Source organism: Sphaeramia orbicularis, chromosome 3 (assembly GCF_902148855.1).
Source record: "Sphaeramia orbicularis chromosome 3, fSphaOr1.1, whole genome shotgun sequence".
Classification (NCBI taxonomy): domain Eukaryota; kingdom Metazoa; phylum Chordata; class Actinopteri; order Kurtiformes; family Apogonidae; genus Sphaeramia; species Sphaeramia orbicularis.
In genome coordinates, this window is record NC_043959.1 from 11,316,286 (window position 1) to 11,331,660 (window position 15,375).

Sequence of the window (15,375 nt, forward strand, 5' to 3'; positions counted from 1 at the left end):
TAGAGAGAGAGAGGGAGAGAGACGGTGCACTTCCAGCATACAGAAAGAAGTAAAGAAAGAGTTTAAGTGGAGAGAACATGAAGAGGGTGAGTGTGACAGCAACGAATGAGAAGAGGAGGAGGAGGAGGAGCCGAGTAGTAGAGACAAGGGAGGCGGTCCGAGAATGAGCGAGGGAAGGGAAAGTAGAGGAGAGAGAAAGGAGGAAACTGAGTCAAGAGAAGAGGGAGGAGAAAAAGAAGGAAGAGGAGGAGTGAAGAGGAGGAGTGAGGACAGCTCAGCAGATCAGTAGAATTCCTGTCACAGCTGCACGGCTTCAGGCAGAAAAGACAAGTTTAACTGAGGAGGAAAAGGAGAAGAAAGGGTTTGTTTTCTGCTTTTTCTTGGATTGAAAAACTCCTCAGAGGAAGGAGGAGGTTTGGACCTGGTCCAGCGTCGGTCTGTCCTTCAGGGGAACATGGATTCAGACTCAGGAGAGCAGAGTGACGGAGACCTGTCCCCAGGTAAGACCCACTCTGAACCCCATACCCACACCCACTGACACCCCAACCCTAACCCCATACCCACACCCACTGACACCCAACCCTAACCCCATACCCACACCCACTGACACCCCAACCCTAACCCCACACCCACTGACACCCCAACCCTAACCCCATACCCACACCCACTGACACCCCAACCCTAACCCCATACCCACACCCACTGACACCCCAACCCTAACCCCATACCCACACCCACTGACACCCCAACCCTAACCCCACACCCACTGACACCCCAACCCTAACCCCACACCCACTGACACCCCAACCCTAACCCCATACCCACACCCCCTGACACCCTAACCCCATACCCACATCCACTGACACCCTAACCCCATACCCACATCCACTGACATCCTAACCCCATACCCACACCCGCTGACACCCCAACCCTAACCCCATACCCACATCCACTGACACCCAAACCCTAACCCCATACCTACATCCACTGACACCCCAACCCTAACCCCATACCCACACCCGTTGACACCCCAACCCTAACCCCATACCCACACCCACTGACACCCCAACCCTAACCCCATACCCATACCCACACCCCCTGACACCCTAACCCCATACCCACATCCACTGACACCCTAACCCCATACCCACATCCACTGACACCCTAACCCCATACCCACACCCGGTGACACCCCAACCCTAACCCCATACCCACTGACACCCCAACTCTAACCTCATACCCACATCCACTGACACCCAAACCCTAACCCCATACCTACATCCACTGACACCCCAACCCTAACCCCATACCCACACCCACTGACACCCCAACCATAACCCCACACCCACACCCACTGACACCCCAACCCTAACCCCATACCCACACCCCCTGACACCCTAACCCCATACCCACATCCACTGACACCCTAACCCCATACCCACACCCGCTGACACCCCAACCCTAACCCCATACCCACTGACACCCCAACTCTAACCTCATACCCACATCCACTGACACCCCAACCCTAACCCCATACCTACATCCACTGACACCCCAACCGTAACCCCATACCCACACCCACTGACACCCCAACTCTAACCCCATACCCACATCCACTGATACCCCAACCCTAACCCCATACCCACACCCACTGACACCACTGAGGGTTCAGGGTTCTGACTGTCATCTTGTGTTCCACTGTCAGAGGTTTGATTCTATTCCTGAGGTTTGATTCTATTCCTGACATTTGTCAGAACTCTTAAATCTGATGGAGCACATGAACCACAGAGACACAAACCACCGTCAGGATGGACAAGACAGTCCAAACATCTGTTTTATGGATGTTGGCTCTGATACTGACACCTACCACCTTCTGTAACCTGTCCTTAAAATGTGTTCTTAACGTGTCCTTCATAAAAATGGTAGAACATGTATTTTCAACTTCTTATTCCTTAAACTCAATCACATGTAACTTTTAGTGTGATGGATGGTTCTGTTTCATTTCTATTGTTTTACAGATATAGTCCAGGTTCAACCTAAAGTCACGCACATTTACTCAAATGACTGAATTTAATTCAACCGCAGATTACTGATAAAAATACTGATACTCTACTTATATTTTAATGCCCTTTAAATGAACAGACAGTATTAGGGTAGGTCAAAGGGAAATACACATGTGTGAAAGGTTCAGACTTCTGGACCAGGGTCTGGACCAACTGGTCCTGGACCAGTGTGTGGACCAGCTGGTCCTGGACAGCTGGTCTGGAACTCCATGGTCCTGCTCCCTTTTTCTCTTTCCTACATGACTGTTGACCAGTTAGCATTAGCATTAGGTTAACCCGACCTAAACAGCTGATGTTCCACCGACTCCTGTTACATCATGGAACCAACTAAACAGTGAATATTCTGTCATATTCACTCCTTTGGTTTGTTTGGATCCTCTGTGACCATTGTGGTCCTTTAGTTTCTTTTAACCCTGCATCAGTTTCTTCTTCTTTTCTCATATTTCTTTAGGCGTGTGTCTCACATTTGGCTCTGACAGCTTTTACTTAAACCTCAATCATTTTATGTCAGTGATTCAGAGTCCATCTGAAGCTCGTGGAAATTAAAGAATGAATTAAATTGCGCGGGTGAACGGAATGTGGAAACGTTGTGAGTGTCCCAGGACCAGCTCAGTCCTCTGTCCTCAGGGCCGGTGGTCTTTGGTCCAGCTCAGTCCTCTGTCCTCAGGGCCGGTGGTCTTTGGTCCAGCTCAGTCCTCTGTCCTTTGGTTTTATTCATTCATTATTTGAACCCACTTTATTCTCACTAGGGTAATGGGGGTGGAGCGTATCCCAGATACTTCTGGGTGAGGGCGGGGCTAACCCTTGACATGTGACCAGGTCATCTCAGGGCTGAACGTAGAGACAAACGAACACTGTCACATTCGCACCTGTGGGTGATTCAGATTAACCATGAACCTATCAGAGCGTGTCTTTGGATGGTGGGAGGAGCCAGACAACCTGTTCCCTCCTCTCACAAGTCCTGTCCTCTCTCTCTTTCTCTCTCTCCTCTCTCTCTCTCTCTCTCTCTCTCTCCTCTCTCTCTTTCTCCTCTCTCTTTCTCTCCTCTCTCTTTCCTGTCTCTCTCTGTCCTCTCCTCTCTTTCCCTCCTCTCACTCATCCTCTCTCTCTTTCCTTTCCTCTCTCTCTTTCCTCTCCTCTCTCATTCTCTCCTCTCTCTCTCTTTCCCTCCTCTCACTCGTCCTCTCTCTTTCCTTGCCTCTCTCTCTTTCTCTCCTCTCTCTTTCCTCTCCCCTCTTTCTTTCCCTCCTCTCTCTTTTTCTCTCCTCTCTTTCCCTCCTCTCTCTTTCCCTCCTCTCACTCATCCTCTCCTCTCTCTCTCTCTTTCCCTCCTCTCACTCGTCCTCTCCTCTCTCTCTCTCTTTCCCTCCTCTCACTTGTCCTCTCCTCCCACTCGTTCTCTCTTAAGTCTTTTTTCTCCTCCTTTAATCTGGAGCACAGATGGAGTCGGTTCAATGCCAGGAGCTCCTTCAGGAAAACTGTAACATGAACTGAGAAAAAAAGGAAAGAGGAGTGAAACCAGAAGTGGAAAAGACGAGTCAGGAGAAAGTTTTTCCCCAAAGTCACAGCAAAAGACAAATCCTAGCTCTGCCATGTGTGTTTGTGATTGACATGTATTTGATGACACAACAACAACAACAACAACAACACAACAACGAAGCACTGAAGAAGAAAGTCTGAGACACATGGTAGGAGGGAAGGAGGATGAGGAGGAGGAGGGGGAGGAGGAGGAGGAAAGAGGAGGAGGAGGAAGGAGGAGGAGGAGGAAGGAGGAGGAGGAGGAGGAAAGAGGAAGAGGAGGAAGGAGGAGGAGGAAAGAGGAGGAAGAGGAAGGGGGAGGAGGAGGGGGGGGGTAGGTTTAGGATTTTTCCATGAGTGCCTTTTTCTTCTAGATGGTTCTTTTTTTCTAGATGGTCCTTTTTTTCTAGATGGTCCTTTTTTCTAGATGGTTCTTTTTGTTCTAGATCAGGGCTGTCCATCCCTGGTCCTGCAGAGCCTCTATCCTGCATGTTTCAGATGTTTCCCTGGTCCAGTCCACCTGACGGTGGTCCTCAGTCTTCTGCAGAGCTGGAAGATGGGCTGATCATTTGAATCAGGTGTGTTGGAAGAGGGATCCATCTAAAACATACAGGATTTAGGCTCTGGAGGACCAGGGTTGGACAGCCCTGTTCTAAAACATATGGGACAGTGGATCTGGAGGACCAGGGTTGGACAGGCCTGTTCTAAAACATATGGGACAGTGGCTCTGGAGGACCAGGGTTGGACAGGCCTGTTCTAGATCCTTGTGTTTGTTGTGAGTACAGACAGGACTGAGTGGAGCTCCTTCACCACAGAACCTGTGTTTATCCAGTTTACAGTCCAGAACTGGACTGAACTGAAGTGGACAGACAGGTCTATGTGAATGTAGTTGGACAGTGGACAAGGGACACAGAAGACAGCAGTGAAGACATGAGGGACATCTGGTAAATATGTATGAGACTGAGGACATTTAGTCCAACACACAGACACTAATGCCTTTACAGATGGTCTTCAATGGAACTGATGTAAGACTGAGGTTTAGAGTCAGTTTAGAGAAGGAATGCAGTTAACCAAGTGTGTGTGTGTGTGTGTGTGTGTGTGTGTGTGTGTGTGTGTGAGAGAGAACCACAGTTATTTCCTCTCATTAGTCTGTGCTGTGTTTCACTTCCACTCCTTCTACTCTTCAGTCTGTCAGACTCATCAGTCTGTCCAGAACCAGATCAGACTCAGTCCAGAACCGGACCAGACTCAATCCAGAACCGAATCAGACTCAGACCAGAACCGGATCAGACTCAGTGCAGAACAGGATCAGACTCAGTCCAGAACCGGATCAGACTCAGTCCACTTAGACCAACCACAGTCACACTGCACTGACCTTTGACCTGAGCTGATGGGGGCGGGGTGGGGGTGTCAGCTGGCTGGTCCCCAGTACCTATGTAGGGTCAGGTTTTGGGGTGGGTCCGGTTACCCGTCTGTACATACTTTGTTTCAGTGATCCAAAGCTCTTCTTTAAACCACAGTGGTTTGTATTGACGGTGACCTTTGACCTTTGAGGAGGTAAAGACTGACATTTGGATTTAAATGTGGGGTCATTATTTACTGGTTCTTCTATTCTTTGACTGTAGATCCCAGTTGGTCTGAATGTGAAACCTGAACTAAAACAACTAGGACACCTCTGACTCTGAAGAACTTTAGGATCATTTTTGAACTTTCCAAATTCAGACTGTGGGTCATAGACCCTTCTATTTTCCACTGCTGTAGTGTGACCCTAACCCTAACCATAACCCTAACCCTATGTACAGGTCCATCCAGGTGTTAAATGGGGGGGGGTATTAGGTTCCCTGTGTTAGTGATGTGATGCGGGTTACTCACCAGTCAGGTTGGGTCAAAAGAATGTCAGTTTATTTGCAGGGCGGGTTGAGTTGGGTCAAATAATTCCACAAAAGCCCCACTGTTTAAAAAAACTAGACGGGCTCATCAGTACCGGACCTGATAATGAGTCCAAGTGCAGAGTGACAGTGGAATGTCCAGACTCTGTACTGGTTCCAGACTCTGTACTGGTTCCTCTGGTCCTCCCGCTGCTGGGAACGTCCAGACTCTGTACATTAGGGGTTTGGGGGGCAGCCATGGCTCAGATGGTAGAGCAGGCCATCCAATAACCAAAGGGGTGGTAGTTCAAATCCCACTCTGTCCATGTGCTGTTGTGTCCTTGGGTAAGACACTTCACCCTCCTGGCCTCCAGTGCTGCTACTCACACTGGTGTATGAATGTTTGGTGGTGGTTGGAGGGGCCGTAGGTGCAGATTGGCAGCCACACTTCTGTCAGTCTGCCCCAGGGCAGCTGTGGATACAGATGTAGTTTACCACCACCAGAGGGAGAATGTGAGAGAGAATGAATAATGGATCCTCTGTACACACTTTGAGTATGCATTCATAGAAAAGCACTATATAAATCTAATCCATAATTATTATTATTATTATTATTATTATTATTATTATTATTATTATTGTACTGGTTCCAGACTCTATACTGGTTCCTCTGGTCCTCCTGTTGTTGGGAACGTCCAGACTCTGTACTGGTTCCTCTGGTCCCCCTGCTGTTGGGCAGCTTTTCATTACCTCCACAAACTTTAATTTGTGGGGGCAGGACTTTTGTCCCCCAACCGGGCCTGGATTGTCCCGATCTTGTGACTAAATCCGATCCAATCTTCTAAAAAATGCCAGATCAGCAGCCAATACTGATCTATAGATGGGATGGGGACATCCCTACTGATTCAATTGGTTAATTTTAGGCATGAAGACTGATGAGCCAATCAGAGGCAGAGTAAGGCGGGTCATGCCCAGGAATATTTTGCTGACTAGTGCTGTCCACCTCTGGAACCTGATTGGACACCTCCTCAGGTGCCAGTGCCACCCCAGTTGATTGACAGGTCGCTGTACGTCTGCGATTATCAGAAATGCGAACAATAAAGTCCGAATAAACGTCTGTCAAACTGATGTTTATTAATACCATCGGTCCACCTACTTCTAAGGTTAACCCTAGAAAGTCTCCATGGACCTGGTTCGGATCCATGGACCTGGTTCAGATCCATGGACCTGGTTTAGATCCATGGTTCTGCCTGTTCTGTGAGTTCTAGTTCTAGACAGTGGTGTGTGAAATCTGTCCAAAGTAAATCTGTGTGAATGAACTGTAGTATGAGTAAAGGTTCTAAACCCACTTCTGTTCGGACCCAGTAGATACTGTAGATGGGTTTAAATGGATAGGTCTATGCTCTGACCCAGTAGATACTGTAGATGGGTTTAAATGGATAGGTCTATGCTCTGACCCAGTAGATACTGTAGATGGGTTTAAATGGATAGGTCTATGTTCATTACTAAATATTGTTGATTTGGAACACATGGTTTTATTGAATGACCTAAATGAACATGTTCAAAACAAAGCATTCATTCAAAACATGATGATATTCAATATTTGTAGTGATATTTATATGTATTTATATCTATTTCTATGTATTTCTCTGTCTGTAATGCAGACTGTTCCCAGTCCTAGTCTGTAGGTTGAACTGTTGAATATAAACTGGACTGAACTTAAACCATGAAAATGGACTGGGTTCATGGTCTGGGTCTGGACTGGGTCTGGGTTTATGGTCTGGGTCTGGACTGGGTCTGGGTTTATGGTCTGGGTCTGGACTGGGTCTGGGTTCATGGTCTGGGTCTGGACTGGATCTGGGTTTATGGTCTGGATCTGGACTGGGTCTGGGTTGACGGTCTGGGTCTGGACTGGGTCTGGGTCTGGATTCGGTCTGGGTCTATGGTGTGTGTGTGTGTGTGTGTGTGTGCGTGCGTGCGTGTGTGTGTGTGTGTGTGTGTGTGTGTCTTTGATAATGATACCATGCTGACACTTGGCTGAGGTCTGTGACAGAAGCTCCTCAGGGCTGAAAACACTTCCTTCCTTCTTTTCTTTCTTCTTTCCATCTTTCCTTTTTCTTTTCTTCCACTGATGCTGCTGGAGTTTCAGATCCATAGTTTGAAGGACACACTGTGGATTGTGATGGGTGTGTGTGTGTGTGTGTGTGTGTGCTTGTGTGTATGTGAGATGTAAAGGATGTTTGACAGGTGATAGACCACACACACACACACACACACACACACAGTCTTACTCGTTCTTTCACACCTTCACCTCCTCCATCCCTCCATCCTCCTTTCCATTATTCTTTCACTCTTTTAAATGACGTGACATCTTCTTGTGACTCCGCCCCCTGAAAGGGAGCCAAGGCCTGTTGTTTTTGGTTTGTTTGTCTGTTTGTTTGTTTGTTTGTTTGTTTACACTTTAGCAGTAAAACTATTGGTTGAATTCAGACCTAATTGCATTTTATAGGTTTTATAGATATAATCTATAGATTCTAAATATATAGATATATAGATATAGGTTTCTAGATTACCAGTGGTTACATTTGTAGAAAAGTAGGTCAAAGGTCATATGTTGTATGAATTTTCCATTTACTTAAAATGGGTTAAATGTGTATGATGACATCAGCTAGATCCATATGTACGAGGGGCGGGGTTTGTTGTACCACTGGGGTCACACTGGGTTCCCACTGGGTTCCCACTGGGTTCACGCTGGGGTCACACTGGGGTCACACTGGAGTCACACTGGAGTCACACTGGGTTCCCACTGGGGTCACACTGGGGTCACACTGGAGTCACACTGGGTTCCCATTGGGGTCACACTGGGGTCACACTGGGGTCACACTGGAGTCACACTGGGGTCACACTGGGTTCCCACTGCGGTCACACTGGGGTCACACTGGAGTCACACTGGGGTCACACTGGGTTCCCACTGCGGTCACACTGGGGTCACACTGGAGTCACACTGGGTTCACACTGGGTTCATACTGGGGTCACACTGGGGTCACACTGGGTTCACACTGGGGTCACACTGGGTTTACACTGGAGTTACACTGGAGTCACACTGGGTTTACACTGGAGTCACACTGGAGTCACACTGGGTTTACACTGTAGTCACACTGGGGTCACACTGGAGTCACACTGGGTTCCCACTGGGCTCACACTGGGATCACACTGGAGTCACACTGGGGTCACACTGGGTTCCCACTGGGGTCACACTGGCTTTACACTGGAGTCCCACTGGGTTCACACTGCGTTTGCACTGGAGTCACACTGGGGACACACTGGAGTCACACTGGGTTCCCACTGGGTTCACACTGGGGTCACACTGGAGTCACACAGGAGTCACACTGGGTTTACACTGTAGTCACACTGGAGTCACACTGGGTTTGCACTGGAGTCACACTGGGTTCACACTGGAGTCACACTGGAGTCACACTGGGTTTACACTGTAGTCACACTGGGGTCACACTGGAGTCACACTGGGTTTGCACTGGAGTCACACTTGGGTCACACTGGGGTCACACTGGGGTCACACAGGAGTCACACTGGGTTCCCACTGGGTTCACACTGGAGTCACACTGGGTTCACACTGCATTTGCACTGGAGTCACACTGGGGTCACACTGGAGTCACACTGGGTTTACACTGGAGTCACAAAGGGTTCACGCTGCGTTTGCACTGGAGTCACACTGGGGTCACACTGGAGTCACACTGGGGTCACACTGGGGTCACACTGGAGTCACACTGGTTTTACACTGGAGTCACGCTGGAGTCACACTGGGTTTACACTGTAGTCACACTGGGGTCACACTGGAGTCACACTGGGTTTACACTGGAGTTGTACCGGGTTTACACTGTAGTTACACTGGGTTCACACTGGGGTCACACTGGAGTCACACTGGGTTTACACTGCAGTCACACTGGGTTCCCACTAGGTTCACACTGGGGTCACACTGGAGTCACACTGGGTTTACACTGGGGTCACACTGGATTCACTCTGGGGTCACACTGGAGACATACTAGAGTCACACTGGGTTTGCACTGGGGTCACACTGGAGTCACACTGGGTTCCCACTGGGGTCACACTGGAGTCACACTGGAGTCACACTGGGGTCACCCTGGAGTCACACTGGAGTCACACGGGTTTACACTGGAGTCACACTGGATTTACACTGTAGTCACACTGGAGTCACACTGGGTTTGCACTGGAGTCACACTGGGTTCCCACTAGGTTCACACTGGGGTCACACTGGAGTCACACTGGGTTTACACTGGGGTCACACTGGATTCACTCTGGGGTCACACTGGAGTCATACTAGAGTCACACTGGGTTTGCACTGGGGTCACACTGGAGTCACACTGGGTTCCCACTGGGGTCACACTGGAGTCACACTGGAGTCACACTGGGGTCACCCTGGAGTCACACTGGAGTCACACTGGAGTCACACGGGTTTACACTGGAGTCACACTGGATTTACACTGTAGTCACACTGGGGTCACACTGGAGTCACACTGGGTTTGCACTGGAGTCACACTGGGGTCACACTGGGTTCCAACTGGGTTCACACTGGGGTCACACTGGAGTCACACTGGGTTCACACTGCGTTTGCACTGGAGTCACACTGGGGTCACACTGGAGTCACACTGGGGTCACACTGGAGTCACACTGGGGTCACACTGGCGTCACACTGGAGTCACACTGCGTTCACACTGGGATCACACTGTAGTCACACTGGGGTCACATCGGAGTCACACTGGGATCACACTGGGGTCACACTGGAGTCACTAGAGTCACACTGGGGTCACACTGGAGTCACTGGGTTTACACTGGGGTCACACTTGGGTCACACTGGGGTCACACTGTGTTCACACTGGGTCACACTGGAGTCACTGGGTTTACACTGGGGTCACACTTGGGTCACACTGGGGTCACACATGAACTCTGTGGATGCTCCTATACTCACATCATTGACCAACTCCATCAGATGAACTGTCCACAGTCTGACTCCACCCCCAGTACTGGTGTGTTCACAGTTTAACCCTAACCCTATACTGGTGTGTTTACAGTTTAACCCTAACCCTATACTGGTGTGTTTACAGTTTAACCCTAACCCTATACTGGTGTGTTTACAGTTTAACTCTAACCCTATACCTAACCAACCTACAGTCCCAGTGCAGGGGATTTGTTCTTTAGTTGTACCATTCCATTGTCCAACCCTGTGTTCATGAATGTGCCCAGCAGAGGGCGACATTCACCACTTTGGAATGAACAAGTACAGTTTATATGAACACATTCACAAATGTAGAACCAGTTTACTGATGAGTGTAGGAGGAAGTCTGGGTTAGGGTACACTGTGGACAGGGTTAGGGTACACTGTGGATGGGGTTAGGGTACACTGTGGACAGGGTTAGGGTACACTGTGGATGGGGTTAGGGTACACTGTGGACGGGGTTAGGGTACACTGTGGACAGGGTTAGGGTACACTGTGGACAGGGTTAGGGTACACTGTGGATGGGGTTAGGGTACACTGTGGATGGGGTTAGGGTACACTGTGGACGGGGTTAGGGTACACTGTGGATGGGGTTAGGGTACACTGTGGACAGGTGGAAAACAAATGCATCATGTTCATGTCAACATATGACAGGATGAAGCACTGGATGAGTGGATGGTGGACTAGATGAAATTAGATTGGACCAACCACAGCAGATGACATGGTACTACAGAGGTTAGGGTACTGCAGATGACATGGTACTACAGAGGTTATGGTACTACATATGACATGGTACTACAGATGTTATGGTACTACAGATGACATGGTACTACAGAGGTTAGGGCACAACAGATGACATGGTACTACAGAAATTAGGGTACTACAGATGACATGGTACTACAGAGGTTAGGGTACTACAGAGGTTACTGTACTGCAGACGACATGGTACTACAGAGGTTAAGGTACTATAGATGACATGGTACTACAGATGACATGGAACTACAGAGGTTATGCTACTACAGACGACATGGTACTACAGAAGTTAAGGCACTATAGATGACATGGTACTACAGATGACATGGAACTACAGATGACATGATACTACAGAGGTTATGGTACTACAGATGACATGGTACTACAGAGGTTATGGTACTATAGAGGTTATGGTACTACAGATGACAGGGTACTACAGAGATTATTGTACTACAGATGACATGGTACTACAGAGTTTATGGTACTACAGATGATGATTTCCTCTTTACCTGGTTTATTCCACTGTGATCAGACCAGACTGAATCACTTTTGTCTGTCTGTCTGTCTGTCTGTCTGTCTGTCTTCTGTCTGTCTGTCTGTCTGTCTGTCTTCTGTCTGTCTGTCTTCTGTCTCCACAGGACATGAGAGCTTTAACTCCCGCTCCTTGACCCTTCAGGCCCAGAAGAAGATCCTGAGTAAGATGGCAACGCTGGCGGTGGCCAACCTGCTGACGGACGACACCAGCAGTGAGATCCTGGACGAGCTGTACAAGGCCAGCCGTGAGTTCACCAAGAGCAAGAAGGAGGCGCACAAGGTCATCAAGGATGTCATCAAGATCGCCTTGAAGATCGGCATCCTGTACCGCAACCACCAGTTCAGCACCGAGGAGCTGGACACAGTGGAGCGCTTCAAGAAGAAGCTGAACCAGGCGGCCATGACGGCGGTGTCCTTCTACGAGGTGGAGTTCACCTTCGACCGCGGCATTCTGTCGCAGCTGCTGCTGGAGTGCAGGGACCTGCTGCACACGCTGGTGGAGCAGCACCTGAGCGTCCGCTCCCACGCACGCATCGACCACGTCTTCAACCACTTCGCCCACGGGGAGTTCCTGTCGGAGCTGTACGGGGGGGCAGAGGAGTACGCACCGTCCCTGAGGAAGATCTGCAACGGCATCAACAAACTGTTGGACGAAGGAACACTTTAACCTTTGACCTTTCACTCCTGACCCATTGACCTTTCACTGCTGACCCTTTGACCTTCCATTCCTGACCCTTTGACCTGTCACTCCTGACCCACTGACTTTTCACTGCTGACCCTTTGACCTTCCACTCCTAACCCTTTGACCTTTAACTCCTGACCCTTTGACCTTTCACTCCTGACCCATGTCACCTTCAGCTCCTCCTTCAGCTCCTCCTTCTGCTGCTTCCCTGTCCTTTTCACCCCTTCCCATCTTTCAGCTCTCCTCCTCCTCCTTCTCCTCCTCCTTCTCCATTTCTTCTTCCTCTTCCTCCTCCTCCTCCTCCTTCTCCTCCTCCTTCTCCATTTCCTCCTCCTCCATCCAGCTGCTGTGTTTCAGTGACAGAATTGTTTTGTACATTTGGTTTCCAAGTTTTCCTGCTGCACATGCTCAGTCTGTCTCACATGTTGGTACATTCATGTCTTCCTCATTCTGTGCAAATGTGTCCTGTACCAATGATAAACAAACAAACAAACAGACAAACAAACCAACAGACCAGTCAGTGTGTTTGGATGTGGTCAGTCCTGTAGACAGTGTGTTTGTGTGTGTACACGTCCGTATGGAATCGTACTACAGACCTGGGTCCTTACTGTGTCCATCTTCTATTCAACGGTGCATCAGTTTTCTGTTATTAAAGATTTCTTGTGAACTTATTTTTTGCAGTTTTTCTTCTATTGTAAGTGTTTGGCTCCAGTGTTGGAGTCTGTTCAGGTGTAACACTGCAGATGGACACTAGAGGCTGCTGTCCACACTGACACTGCATCCACCCTCTGTCTCACAGGGACACTAGTGGACCACAACTGTCTGTCCAGTGGACCCCCTGGTCTGTCCTCTTCCACCCCCCACCCCCCACCCCCCCTCAGCTGATCCAGGTCTACTCTGTGGGTCTAATTCACGAAAGCTTTGTGGACAAATGTGTCCAAACTGGACTGTCCACACAAAAACCAGGTTCAAGTGGATCTACAGGACCCCCCAGGGCTGTGTCTGTCAGATGGACAGACTAACTGGTCCGACCCCTTTAGTGGGTTTGACTTTAGGAATATGAAATGTGGGCATTTCTGACAGAACGCCAAAAACTGTTGGAGGAGTATTTGTACATATTTATTTACTGTAATGTGACCAAACCTTAAATTGGTTCCAGTGGCTGATGCTGCGTCTATATTGATCTGGTCTGATTTATCGTCTTTATTTATCTGGTCTGATTTATCGTCTGTATTGATCTGGTCTGATCTATCGTCTATATTGATCTGGTCTGATTTATCGTCTATATTGATCTGGTCTTAAAGGCAGGTTTGAACCGGAACAGCTCCGCCCTAAACTGGCTGAGGAGGCGGCGCTTAGGCCTAACCAAAGGCAATGCCCATAACCAGTGAGTTCTGATCAACATTTATGGAACGACACAAGAACTAATAAGAATTCAGACATGTGCACCCCCCCACTTTATAGACTTGTTTAGTCTTTTATGTGATTTTTCTTCTTTGTATACATATCTTTTTGCTGTTTTGTGTCTTACGTCTCTCTCTTTATGTCTCTCTCTGTATAAATCGACATAAATAGACACATACATTAATGAATTCGCTTAAATACTAATTATAATTGTGACACTAATCCTCTACAGATCTAGTCTGTAAACATGTATGCTTTTATAATGACAGAGCTGCAGCAGTGGGACAGTTAGAATGATGACACTGGAGGTTTGGAAGAGGACGTCTACATCTAATTTAAACCTACGCACATGCCTTTTAATGGACCACAAATACAGACTTCAGCTTCAACAGGCCTGGATCAGGATTCAACCTCCCTGTCATCAGTGAAATAAACCCACATCTGAACAAAGAACAGCTGGGATGAAGGATCAGAGGCTGAACGTTCCTGTGGATCCACATCTGTTTAAAGAACAGCTGGGATGAAGGAACAGAGGCTCAACCTTCCTGTGTATCCACACCAAACATCTGAACCAACTGGAGTTCCAGAAGCATCATATGTGAGCCTGTTCCTTTCCACACTGTTGTTTTGAAACAGTGGATCTGCACTAATGGAGAAGGTTTGAAATGTCTGAACAAACACAATTCAACTGAACTAATGACTAAAAAATCCTCTCAGATCCTCATTTCTGTCGAAGTCTATAAGTTCCTGATCCCACATGTTTCCATAGTGACAGTGGGTCCAGTTCCTGTGGTTCCGTTGTGGGTCCAGTTCCTGTGGTTCCATTGTGGGTCCAGTTCCTGTGATTCCATTGTGGGTGTGGTTCCTGTGGTTCTGTTGTGGGTCCAGGTCCTTTGGTTCCGTTGTGGGTCCAGTTCCTGTGGTTCCATTGTGTAGTGGGCAGTAGTAGAACCATTGGTTCCATCTGTAGAGACAGCTTACTGAGATGAAGAAACCCTGAACTGAGTCTGGTCTGGACCAGGTTCCCTCCACAGAACACATCTACATGGAAACTTAGACCAAAAAGATCCTGCTTTAGTCCAACTGGATCCAGACCTGGTCTAATAAATCCTCTTGTATCTAGACCTGGTCTAATAAGTCCACTTGTATCTAGACCTGGTCTAATAAATCCATTTGTGTCTAGACCTGGTCTAATAAATCCTCTTGTATCTAGACCTCGTCTAATAAATCCACTTGTATCTAGACCTGGTCTAATAAATCCACCTGTATCAAGACCTGGTCTAATAAATCTACCTGTATCTAGACCTGGTCTAATAAATCCACTTGTATCCAGACCTGGTCTAATAAGTCCACTTGTATCTAGACCTGGTCTAATAAATCCATTTGTGTCTAGACCTGGTCTAATAAATCCACTTGTATCTAGACCTGGTCTAATAAATCCACTTGTATCCAGACCTGGTCTAATAAGTCCACTTGTATCTAGACCTGGTCTAATAAATCCATTTGTGTCTAGACCTGGTC

At 48.2% G+C, this 15,375-nt stretch overlaps 1 protein-coding gene across 3 annotated transcripts; it reads left to right on the plus strand.

The window, feature by feature from the left end:
* The first annotated feature begins 95 nt into the window (after nucleotides 1-95).
* On the plus strand, nucleotides 96-13,135 carry tnfaip8l3 (tumor necrosis factor, alpha-induced protein 8-like 3). Of its 3 annotated transcripts, none has more exons than XM_030130940.1 (3): nucleotides 96-500; nucleotides 11,873-12,442; nucleotides 12,596-13,135. In XM_030130940.1, the coding sequence occupies exons 1-2, from the start codon at nucleotides 455-457 to the stop codon at nucleotides 12,433-12,435; spliced, it is 609 nt and encodes a 202-aa protein (XP_029986800.1). In that variant the 5' UTR covers nucleotides 96-454; the 3' UTR covers nucleotides 12,436-12,442; nucleotides 12,596-13,135. The 3 variants fall into 3 exon arrangements, with proteins under 3 accessions (XP_029986800.1, XP_029986801.1, XP_029986799.1); XM_030130941.1 differs by having other exon boundaries at nucleotides 97-500; nucleotides 11,873-12,441; nucleotides 12,603-13,135; XM_030130939.1 differs by having other exon boundaries at nucleotides 117-500; nucleotides 11,873-13,135.
* The last annotated feature ends 2,240 nt before the right edge of the window (nucleotides 13,136-15,375 follow it).

Excerpts from the sequence above, each read along its gene's own strand:
- tnfaip8l3 (XM_030130940.1), top strand. The coding sequence starts at position 455 with ATGGATTCAGACTCAGGAGAGCAGAGTGACGGAGACCTGTCCCCAG. Across the intron at positions 501-11,872 it reads TGACGGAGACCTGTCCCCAG|GACATGAGAGCTTTAACTCC; the intron begins GTAAGACCCACT and ends CTGTCTCCACAG.